The 12,392-nt window shown below is 43.3% G+C and overlaps 1 protein-coding gene and 1 non-coding gene across 4 annotated transcripts in view; both read right to left on the bottom strand.

Annotated features, from left to right (window-relative positions):
• Nucleotides 1–496: 496 nt before the first annotated feature.
• On the bottom strand, nucleotides 497–579 carry LOC120097973 (small nucleolar RNA SNORD113/SNORD114 family). The gene has a single exon (XR_005495928.1). It is a non-coding gene; the product is annotated as a small nucleolar RNA SNORD113/SNORD114 family (small nucleolar RNA).
• Nucleotides 580–5,594: 5,015 nt separating this feature from the next.
• Nucleotides 5,595–12,392, bottom strand: part of Gkap1 (G kinase anchoring protein 1) — a 39,715-nt gene continuing 32,917 nt past the window's right edge. For all 3 annotated transcript variants that reach the window (NM_001012160.1, XM_063276552.1, XM_063276553.1), the window contains 4 exons: nucleotides 11,192–11,255; nucleotides 9,605–9,675; nucleotides 8,479–8,556; nucleotides 5,595–5,897 (listed from right to left, as the gene is read on the bottom strand). In NM_001012160.1, the coding sequence (NP_001012160.1) occupies nucleotides 5,850–5,897; nucleotides 8,479–8,556; nucleotides 9,605–9,675; nucleotides 11,192–11,255 (261 nt within the window). In that variant the 3' untranslated portion in view covers nucleotides 5,595–5,849. The remainder of the gene's footprint in view (nucleotides 5,898–8,478; nucleotides 8,557–9,604; nucleotides 9,676–11,191; nucleotides 11,256–12,392) is intronic.

Here is a 12,392-nt window from a genome sequence, read left to right as displayed (position 1 = left end):
CCAGAAAGAGCTTCTCTAATTGAAGCTGAGAAGTAGTATTTGTCATGGGTATAAAGGTAAATATTTATGAGACAGTTTGATGCTATGTCAATTTGCCAAACTACAGTATTCGGTTCCCTCCTAGGGCCTATAGTTCTTTATGCTATGGGTTTTGGGTAGGTTTAGAATGCTAAGGCATTGACTCTCTGCTGGTCTCAGAGAGCTGCTAGGTTCCCTCCTAACAGTGGTGTACTATTTCACTTTAACATCATTGTGGGGGTGTTGAATGCACCACAGTGCACACGAGAACAGAGAATAATAACTCCGTTTTACTGGTTTTCCTCTTTAATGTTTTTTCATTGTATACATTAATTGTGCACGGCATTAAATAACATTTTCATACAATTATATAATGTACTTTGAGCATTCCCCACTCTAGCCCTCTATCTTCCCATTTCTCCTCTGTCTTCCTGTGAGCCACTTTTTTGTTGTTGTTTTTATTTGTTTTTTTTTTTTGTTTGACCTCAGACTCAAAAAGTTTTACTCATCATCCATGCATGACTCATACAACACCCGCAGATTGTAGTCATCATTGAACCCACATCATCCCTCCATTCTCTAAACTTGGTCATTTATTGAACAATTGATCGCTAGTACTGTTGATAAGATTTCCTTGGGGGAAAGAAAAAACCCTAACTACCAGATCCTTGAATGTACCTTAAACTTTACAGAACCTTTTGTAGTGATCACTATCTCTTTCTTTGTACACTCTTAATTTGGAATAATCTTATTGAACATTTTGTCTCTACACATTGCCATATTATTCCTTTGCCTACAGTTCCTCTTCCAAGATAAGAAACTGAGACGGCAAGAGGCATTAAACGCAAAATAGAAAATCCTACCGAAGAATATAGGAAAAGCTCACACTGTCTCAATTCTGCAGACCCAAACCAGGAATCCCAAACCTCAAGACTGAGGAAGAACGTGTAAATCACCTTGGAGGTATCTATTCTGAGAGTAAAAAGCAGAAAAAAAAAATGACAAAGATTAACTTTCTCTTTCCTCATCCATAATTTACAGCTATCTGCCTTGCTCGCTTATCCTCCGTCCTATCCCTCCCGTAAGCCTTCAATCATCTTTGATTGGCTCTTCCTGACACATCAAACCGCCATGACTTTGACGTCACCAGGAACATAGCCAATGATCTTCGAAGGCCCTGTGAGTCACTTTCGTTCCACACATTCTTCCCTCTCCATTCAGGTCACACAGACATGGTTTTATACGTCTATCTAAAACCCAAGAACAAGCAAGCGAAACACACAGTACCCGCCATTCTGATATGATTACTTACCTGATATGATATCTCCTGGTTGCATCCATTTTGCTGAAGACAATGTAATTGCACCGGTCTTTGTGGTGGAGCACACATGTACATCTCATGTTCCTAGCCTGCGGGCACCTAGGTTGGTTCCTAATCCGGCACTGAGACTGGTGCTATAACGATTCTTAGGTACCTCTGTGAGACACTGACTTGGGGTACAGGGGAGCTGTCAGCTGGGTCATATGTAGATGACTCTCTTCAGGTTTCTAACAGGCCTCTCTCTCACTTCCTTGTTGGCTGCACTCGTTCACCTCTCTAGCAGCAGCGCATAAGGTTCTCTTTGTCCACATCCTCACCAGCATTTTTAAAAAATATTTATTTATTATGTATACAACATACAGCTTTCTGCCTGCATGTATGCCTGCAGGCCAGAAGAGGGCATCGGATCTCAATACGGATGGTTGTGAGCCACCATGTGGTTGCTGGGAATTGAACTCAGGTCCCCTGGAAGAGCAGACAGTGCTCTTAACCTCTGAGCCATCTCTCCAGCCCCTCACCAGCATTTTTTTTAAGATTTATTTATTCATTTATTATATATAAGTACACTGTAGCTGTCTTCAGATACACCAGAAGAGGACATTGGATCTCTTTATAGATGGTTGTGAGCCACCATGTGGTTGCTGGGAATTGAACTCAGGACCTCTGGAAGAGCAGTCGGGTGCTCTTAACCACTGAGCCATCTCTGCAGCCCCCTCACCAGCATTTTTTAAATTGAGTTTTTCCTTTTTGAGAATCTCACACATGAGCACTACATTTGTTTTCTTAATGACAGCTGTAATGGCTGGGGTGAAATGAAAATTCGATGTAGATCAATTTGCTTTAAAGTTTTTTTTTCACATTTTTAAATTAGTTTTAATTATGAGTGTTAGCATTCCTTCTAGGCTCTGCCCAACAGTCACCTGGCAACAGCCAGGTAGGCTTGGATTGCTATAAGAGAGACTATTTGGCCCCTCCTTGCTCTCTTTTCTCTCTCTCTCTCCCCCTCTCTCTCCTCCCTTCTCAACTCTCCTTCGCATGCCCTAAATAAACTTTATTCTATACTACAGCCGTCAATTTTTGAGTTCTGTGAATATTTCGTAAGGGTCCATGATTCACTGAAGAATGCTACCCCAGACTCAAATAGTATGCAAAAAAGCAGAGTGTTTTATTCTGCAGACGTCCAGCATGCTGGGGTCTACCATCTTCTAAAATGGAGATGCCCAAGTGAGCTTGAAGGCCCAATTTAAAGCACATTAGGGGAATTCCGGGGTGGGTGACCTTTATCTTTTTTTTTTTTTTTTTTGGTTCTTTTTTTCGGAGCTGGGGACCGAACCCAGGGCCTTGCGCTTCCTAGGTAAGCGCTCTACCACTGAGCTAAATCCCCAGCCCCTGGGTGACCTTTATCTTAATCTGTTGGGTCTATCTCTAAGGATATTCCAGGACCATTGCTGAGGCATGGGGGCTGGAAACTATTGCTGGGGAAGCCTGGAAACCGTTGCTGACCCATTGCCCTTGCCTCAGGTCGAGTGGTGGGGCAGCTTCTGATGGTAGGGCAGTTTCTGACTAACTTTCTGAAGCCTGGGTTTTTTTGGTTGTTTTGTTTTGTTTTTCAGTCACAGACTTCCAAGTCTGGGCTTGCCTGGATTTGCCCAGTTCTTGGAAACATCGATTTAGGCCTAGACTCCTGAACTGCCGGTTTGAAGCCTGTCATAGAGTCAGCCTACCCGGTCTCAACTCTAGATAGTAATCCTGTCAGGCAAACAAATATAGTCAGTATGCTGTCTCCTCACAAAGCTGTTTCCTTTTCTGTGTAGATTTTAATGCACGAGGTAGACGCCAGGTTGGTCTTACTCCCCAAACTGGAATACTGTTCAGAAAGTCCTCGCCTACGATTCTGCCTTGAGGTATTAATTTTTTTTTTCCTGTAACAATTTCAGCTTCAGCACTTTTTTTCCTGAAGCCCTTGGCTTTTTAGGCAGGGTAAGAGGAAGGGATCTAGTTTTGTTCCACTGTGGCCATCCAGTTTTCTCAGCAATGTTTGGAAAAGAGGCTGTCCTTTCTCTAACGTGTATTTTAGCATCTCTCTCAACAGTCAGGTGCTGTCGCCGTGTGGGCTGATGTCTGGATCTGCCATCTTACTCCAGTCATCTGGCAGTTTTGTTGTTTTGCTACTGGAGCTCTTGAGTACAAGAAATCAAGTAAGACCTTGAAGGCCTGTGGAGTCAGGCCTGCCTTCGCTACCCCAGGGTCTTTTGTGCCTCCTTAAGACTTTTAAGAAGGTTCTTTGTGAGGAATGGTGCTGCAGTGTTCATGGGCTCATACTGGATCTGTGGGTTTGTCTTGGCAATTCAGCCTTTCCAGAATATTCCTGTTTGAATTCTTGAACATGGGAGGTCTTCAAGTCTCCCATGTTCTTGGTTAGCTTTATTCCAAGGTGTCTGCTCTCTCAGTTGCGTAGAGGACCCTTCCCTGATTTCTTTCTCAGAGTAGTTGTTACCGGCACATGGGAAGGCTGTTGAGTTTTTTGTGCTAGCTTTCTGTCCTTTTTCTCCTGTGCATTCTGGGGATTGATCTCAGGCCAGCAGGTTTGACAGTAGCACCTTTACCTGCTGAGCCGCCTCACTGGCCCGCAACCTGCTTCTAAGCCTTTACTAAAGGCACTTGGGTTAGAGATATTGTTTTATCTGTGTAAGTTTTTCCTTCTATCTGCCCACCTCCACCACCGATATGCAGACCAGGCTGGCCTTAAACTTAAGAGATCCACCTGCCTCTGCCTCTCACCTGCTGAGTGCATCACACCTGTCCTAAACGTCATTTCCTTAAAGGATGCTGATAACAGGACTCCCGTGTGAGCCTTCCATGGTTTTTCCTCACTTACCAAATTACGCTGACGTAACTGGAAGCTCCAGATGGACTGTCAACTATGTGCACAATGCCTTTCTGATCACTATCCTGTGTAAACATCCACGCCTTAGTCAAAATGAAGGTCATGTGGCCTGCACATGTGACCCTGCTGAGTGTGTGAGGCCGTGGTTAGACTTCTAGCATCAAATACCTTCCAAGGCTTCTACCCTCACACCATACTTGGCTTATCACTTTTCCTTCTGTCTTCATTTTATTTTCCTTTCTCCTGAATGTCCTCTTTACTAACTAGACACTGCTTTGGCATCTACTCTGTGCTGTATGACAGACCAGCACTGGGAATCCAGGGATGCTAAGTCACAGCTCTATGTAAGGCTCATGTAACCGAATGGGAGAAGGCAGAGAGATAATCAATAATGACGACTCAGCACGTTTTTATTAAGTTTTGTTTCTCAGAAACTGTCAAGAAATGGAGTGAGTGGGAAGGTTCAGTGAGGGCACTTGCCATCAAGTTTGACAACCTGAGTTTGATATCCAGTACCCAGATGGTGGGAAGAGTGACTCTGGGTGCTCTCTGACCTCTACACCCACACTGTGATACACCACTTCAGTAAATTAAAAACAAAAAGGAAAGCCTGTCAAGACTCTTGGGACCTGAGGGATGGCTCAGTGGGTAAGAGAACTTGCTCTTGCAGAGGACCTTGCGTGGACTGTGTCTCCAGAAGCCACATGATGGCTCACCACCATTCCCAACTCCATTTTCAGGGTATCTGATGGCCTCTTCTGGCCTCTATGGGCTCCAGGCACAGGCACACAGACAGACAGACCCTCCCCGCCCCCGCCACGCACACACACGCACACAGTCAGTGCTCGCATACTCACTTCTATCACAGTGCCCCTGCCACTCAGCGATCTTCTCAAAGGTCAAAGGCAATACTTTAATCAATTATGATTGCGTGTGACTAAACGGACTGAAGAAAACAAAGTCCCCTAAGAGCGAATTACTCTACAAGCCACAACAAGCCAGAGTCAGTCGCTGCTCTCCGGGGCTCCTCACTGCTGCTGTGGTAATTCTCACGTGTGAGGGCCAGCCTGTGATCTGAGCAGATCTTCCCGTGCAGGCTGGACTCCTCCTGCTGGGAATGCTTCTCAACAAGTATACGAGAGCTTCTCGCTAAACACCACTCATATAAGCTTTCTCACTTTGACACCCTTTGGTTTCTTGGAACACGTGGTAACTAGGTTTTGCTCTTACTTTGCCCACCTGATAAGAGGACACCAGCCATGCTTTCTACTCATGTTGCTGTCCTGTAAGGGTCAGCACACAAAGCTGTTGACAACTGAGCAGTGATAATCACACTGCTCAGCAGACGCTAAAGATCAGACAGATTCATGGAAGAGTAAATTAATTTTATTGACTGATGAAAAACTAAAGTCCTAAGAAGTTTGGACAGAAAACAATTATCAAGTTCTGCTGGTATTCCATATTTTCTTTTAACTTTAAGCCAAAAGAACATAAAATTGTAGACTATGAGTGAACTAGGTGCTTTAGTTCCTTCAACAAAGGCTGCAGTTTCGCAGTTGCAGCATTAGACACACATTTCTGCAGAAGTGTGAAAGCTTTCTGTGCTGGCCCCCATGGCCACGATCACCTACACTGGTCCGGCTCGCAGTTCCTTTTCCCCTTCCTGCCACCCTGTAAGAAACAGCACTTTACTGAAGACGCACATGACATCAAAGCACAGTTATTTCCACTCGGCAGCTCTCACAGTTACTTTAACAAATGCTACAGAAGGTAAAAGCATTTCTATACAGATCTGTTTAGGCTGCATCAATAAGATTACGATCACAAATATCTCATTTCTTCAGAGTCCATTTTATCCTAAATACCTTAGTTTATTCTTTTTACATAATCAAGAAATTTGGTAATTCAGTTTAGTTTTTTTGATAACTTATAATTCAAGTTCTGTGTAGTTTTGTTCTTCTAAAGATTTATTTATTTTATAAGTACACTCTTGCTCTCTTCAGACACACCAGAAGAGGGCATCAGATCCCATTACAGATGGGTGTGAGCCACCATGTGGTTGCTGGGAATTGAACTCAAGACCTCTGGAAGAGCAGTCAGGGCTCTTAACTGCTGAGCCATCTCTCCAGTCCTTAGTTTTGTTCTTAATTACACAGTATTAGGATTTTGAAAAGACTAATGTTATTTTCTCGGCCCATCTAGGTGCTTTGCCTGTATGCACGCGTGTGCACTGCTTTCGTGCCTGGTGTTTCCAGGGATGCCAGAGCAGAGTGTCAGATCTTCTGGAGCTAAAGTTCTAGAAAGTTGAGAGCCACCATGTGGTTGCTGGGAATTGAACCCAGGTCCTCTGGAAGAGCAGTCAGTGCTCTTAACCGCTGAGCCATGAGTCTCTTCAGCCCTAGCAATAGAACTTTGATTTTCAGGCTGGGAATAAGAGCAAAACACGCACGCACATAAAATGAAAACTTTACAGAGTGGGGCCACACTAAGACTGTATTTCTAAGTTGCAGCAGGGGCAGGCAGGCCCAGGCTCATTGAAACCAGAGCAGCGACCTTAACTTCTTTCCCCTTTCTACTCTACAGCTTCCCTTTGCAGTCAGACACACCAGTCCTCCAAATCAAAGAAGAACCAGAGCCTCTTTAAATAGACGGATGTTGTCATTCACTCCTGATCACGCACAGGGCAAAAGGTTTATTCATTTAGGGGAAAAAGTACTGATTTTGTGAGAAATTAAATGTGTAAATAACATTTTTAAAGGAATTTATTTCGTTAGTAGGAAAAAAGAGGTTAGAAAACATTCCTTTAGGGTCATTCAATATCCACTATGCTGAGGACCACCAGGGTGTATCTTGAAATCCTTCTCAAGTTCTCAAAGGTAACACACCCGGGATAAATATCGCTGACTATGAACTGCCAGTGTGAAAAACTCAGTGAGATTAAAAAACAAAACAAACTGGGATGCTTTTATTTCCAGCATGGTTAGGCAGAGGCAGGCCGATCTGTGAGTTCAAGGCCAGCCTGGTTTACAGAGTGAGTTCCGTTCCAGGATGGCTAGGGTTGTGACACAGAGAAAACCCTGTCTCAAAAAACCAAAACCCGGGGCTGGGGATTTAGCTCAGTGGTAGAGCGCTTACCTAGGAAGCGCAAGGCCCTGGGTTCGGTCCCCAGCTCCGAAAAAAAGAACCAAAAAAAAAAAAAAAAAAAAAAAAAAAAAAAAAAAAAAACCAAAACCAAACCAAACCAAACCCCCAAAACCAATCCAACCAAGAGACATACAAGGACTCCTTCCAGCATCTCATTATGATCAAACTGGCCTTGACTCACAGAAACCTCTGCCTCCCAAGTGCAGATAAATGGCGTGCCACCACGCTAGGCTGGGTAAATGATTTTTCTATTCTCTCCGCTACCCATGGCTTTTAATCCTTTTGGTCCAAGTTTCACGTTGATGATTTACATATATGTGTAAGTATGTAAAAACACATCTGACATGTTTATTAATGTTCTGGAAACAAGTGATGATTGCTTTCAGTTGTTTCATACAGGAAAAGGGCTGAAATACCTTCTTCCGTCTATTGGTCTAGAATATCATCAAAATAATTACCTCAAGTCTCCACTACATATCACTCGTCAGTTAAAAGGGTGGACATCTACAGTGGGGATAAGCAGCAAGTGTAGCTACACCCACGTGACCAAGTGCAGGACTCTGCTGTGTCACCTGTGCCTCCCTGTTACATGATCACGGTACACATTGTCTATATAGCTCTAATGCACTTCCCAAATCACTTCACTTCGGTTATTGTTGTAGATGCCAATATCTAGAACTAACTTTATATTTTCGGAAATGTATATTATCTGGACAATAACAAGGAGCTAGAGAGATGGCTCAGTGGTTAAGAACATTTGCTCTTCCCCCAGAGGACCCGAGTTCAATTCCCAGCCTAGGTTGTGAGGTTCATAAGTATTTCCAACCCCAGCTTTGGGGGATCCAACACCCTCTCTGGCCTCCACAGATACAGCTTCCCCCTCCCCCAAATAGAAACACACACACACACACACACACACACACACACACACACACACACACACAGAGACACACATCTAATTTTTCCTTCTTTCCACTTCTTTACAAAAATCATCAATACTATCTAGCAAATAGTTTATGGCTTGAAAATAAAACAGCACACTCACTCTTTTACTGTACCTACTCTAAATGTGGCCATACAGAAAACGTCAGAATTCATAAAGACATACCTGATATTTGGCTAATTCTGCCTGTAATACTTTCACTTTAGATCTTTCTTGTTCCAATGCGGCGTGAAGCGAAGACACCTACATCCAGATAATCAGTAAGATCAATCCTTTAGCCATTTTTGGAAAGTACATTAATTCTGAATATCTCCACTGTGATAAAATCTGACAACTGCCAGTATCAAAGATACTCTTCCCATGATTCCCATGAGGCCCTCTGTTCTGGCTGGTTCTGTGTGCCAACTTGACACAAGTTGGGTTAGCACAGAGAAAGGAGCCTTCCCTGAGGAAATGCCTCCATGAGACCCAGTTGTAAGGCATCTTCTCAATTAGTGATGGGGGGGGGGACCCAGCCCATTGTGAGTGGTGCCATTCCTGGTCTGGTGGTCTTGGGTTCTATAACAGACCAAGCTGAGCAAGCCAGGGGAAGCAAGCCAGTAAGTAACATCCCTCCATGGCCTCTGCATCAGAGCTCCTGCTTCCTGACCTGCTTGAGTTCTAGTCCTGACTTCCTTTGGTGATTTTTTTTTTTTTTAAAGATTTTATTTATAAGTACACTGTCACTGTCTTCAGACACACCAGAAGAGGGCACTAGATCCCATTACAGATGGTTGTGAGCCACCATGTGGTTGCTGGGAATTGAACTCAGGTCCTCTGGAAGAGCAGCCAGTGCTCTTAACCTCTGAGCCATCTCTCCAACCCTCCTTTGGTGATTAACAGCAGTGTGGAAGCATAAGCTGAATAAACTCTTTCCTCCCAACTTGCTTCTTGGTCATGATGTTTGTGCAGGAATAGGAACCCTGACTGAGACACGCTCCCTCCGCAGGCATGCACTAGAGCAGGAGGCCATGTTCTCTGGGAAGTAGCACCACATCCAAGAGCAGGGCTCTCGCTCCATCTGTTATTCATGTCCATGGCCACCTTATCCGGCCTCTCCACACTGCTTAGGACACACCTCCCACACTGCTTAGGACACACCTCCCATGTTTAGTAAGAGAGACAGAAACTTTATTTACCTAACAATGACTCCTTTCTAGCCTGTGTAAAGAGTGTGTTTGTGTTTGATTGGCACAGCCATCAAGAGCTCAGAGGAGCATAAGGAGAGCAGCCAACATACCCCGTGGCTCACCTGGACTGTCAGCTCATTCTTGATGCTTTGAGATTCATCCACTTGCAGAAGGATCTCAGCCTTATCTTTCACTGAGAAAAGGAGAAGAGCAGTGTTACTGCCTCAGCCTCCTTGGGGCTGAGTGACACGGAGCAGAGCAGTGCGTCAGGACAGTAACTTCTTCCTTGGTGCCTAACCCTGTCCTCCTGGAGCCTGGCTACTCTTGTCTCTCACCATCAATTCTCCTCAGTATTACACTAGCAGCTTTCAAAAAGTAATTTAAATTTTTCTGTGGCATTGAAATATTAATTGCATAGATATATGATGATTAATTTTTCAATTTACCATAACTAGGGACAGATATATAAGAAAATTGAAAAAAATGCATAGGAAAAAATTAAATTAATAAATCTTGAGTATTTATTATAGGTCATGTTATTCCTTGTCTTTTTGTTATACTTATTTACTCTGTGTTTGTGTGTGTGTGTGTGTGTGTGTGTGTGTGTGTGTGTGTGTGTGTGCGCGCGCGTGCATCACATGTCACAGTCCACATGTGTCAGGATAACTGTGGAAGTCAGTTCTTTCACTCTATCATGTAAGTTCCAGGGATCAAACTCAAGTTTACCATGTCTGTTAGAGCAGCTCAGCCTCACCTGCTCAGCTGTCACTCTATTTTGTAGCCCAGGTTGGCCCTTGGACATTTGATCCTCTTACCTCAGTCTCCAAAGTGCTAGGGTGGCAGACACAAACCATTACACTTGGCTTCTTAGCTAAACTTAAAAGCAAGATTTTTATTTATTTTTCCTTTTTTGAGACATCGGTCTCACTATGCAGCCTTGGCTAGCCTAAAACTAAGAGATCCACCTACCTCTGCCTCTAGCGTGCCGGATTAAAGCTGTGTGTCACCATGGCCCAGCTGGGGACAGCAATGTGTAAGAACTGGACCCTCAACTCTCTACGTGAATAGTAGCAAATGTGCTAAGGCACAGGGGCTTTTAGAGGCCTTACAGTGATAATATTACAACTAACTCATATCACACTAGGAAACGTTTTATTTTGTTGTGTTGATAAAACATGTAATGGGATGATTTATCTTTAGATAAAGATTAGCTTTAATTCTAAAGAGTACACAAAGGCTGCGTGTGGTAGTGTCTGCCTCTAACCAAGCCCTTAGAGGCAGACAGTTCACCACCAGTCTGTCCACACTGCAGGTGTCAGGCCAGCCAGAGCTACAGAGTGAGACCCTATCACAAAGAAACAGAGAGAGAGCTAGAGAGGCAGCTCAGCCGATAAGAGCACTGGCTGCTCTTACTAAGAACCTGGGTTCAACTTCCAGCCACCATGTGTCCTCTCTTGGTCTGTCCCTCTCCTCTGCTGTTTTTGGCAGTAGGCATGCTCTAAGTGCATGTTTACACACACACACACACACACACACACACACACACACACACGCACACACACACACGCACACACACACGCACATACATACACGCACACACGCATGTGCACACACATGTATATAAACACACATGCACTATATATGCATACACATGCATTACATATACACACACATACATGCATTATATATGTGTTACGAGTGTCACTTACTCTCTCCCTCCTGAAGCATTTTCAGTAATTGTCCATTTCTTGCTTTTACTTCTTTGTATTTTGCCTAATAGTCAAAGGAAAGAAATTTTAATTTTTGAAGTAAATGATAAATCATGGTCTATTTTTAGTTTGTTGGGCTGTACATTCTATGCTTGCTTTAAAAACATAAATCATGTATGACATAAACAGACTACTGTTAGAATGTAAAGCCTCAGTACATGGGTCTGACCCCTGAACACGAAGGCACAAGGACAAATTTAATGTAAAAGATTTCAAAGTAGAGAGGCTAAAAGTGAAGTCAGGAAAATATTAAAATTTCCCAAAGGATCCTTTTTTCTTTCTTCCCTAAATAAAAACTTTAAATAATTCCAACTTAGTTCAATAAAAGTAGAAAGAGCATGGCCGCAACTTTTTGGCAGTGCTGGCCTCAAGTCTGGTCAGGACCTGGGGTTCCTCCACAGCGCCACTGTCAAATATAGCGTGGTGCTGGACTTCCTTAGCTCCTCACAAATGATATATCATACACTCATGAGTAAAAGGAACTGTGCTCCCACACGGATCATTTGAATGCTGGAGAATTATCTCCCCAAACAGTCTTCACTGAACAGTTCCTTTAGTAGTCTGAAAAACTTTCAAATATTAATAAGCAGTAAGTAATTAGTGAAGACAATATATTACATTATAAAAAGACAAAAGCCTAAGGACATCAATGTGAAAACTTGTCATTTTTTCTCTCGACATCTACCAGGGATGTGCAGAATTTCCCAGTCTGATCTTTATTTCCATGGAGCTGGGGAAACCTAGAGCCTCACTAAATACAGAAAAGCAAGCAAATACCATCAGATGATACCAGAGCCCAGTCGACTTAAATATATTATTTATCTATTATTATTATTATTATTATTATTATTACTATTATTATTATTTTGAGACAGGGTTTCTCTGTGTAGCCCTGGCCTTCCTAGAACTCACTCTGTAGCCCAGGCCAGCCTTGAACTCAAAGAGATCTCCTTATCTCTTCCTTCAAAGTGTTGGGGTTCAAAGGCATGCACCACCACCTTGGCTATTTATTTATTAATTATAAGTACACTGTTGTTGCCTTCAGACACACCAGAAGAGGGCATCAGATCTCATTACAGATGGTTGTGAGCCACCATGTGGTTGCTGGGAATTGAACTCAGGACCTCTGGAAGAGCAGTCA

The sequence above is a fragment of the Rattus norvegicus genome, chromosome 17, assembly GCF_036323735.1.
Source record: "Rattus norvegicus strain BN/NHsdMcwi chromosome 17, GRCr8, whole genome shotgun sequence".
In the NCBI taxonomy this organism is placed as follows: domain Eukaryota; kingdom Metazoa; phylum Chordata; class Mammalia; order Rodentia; family Muridae; genus Rattus; species Rattus norvegicus.
This window is presented reverse-complemented; position numbering and strand designations above follow the sequence as displayed.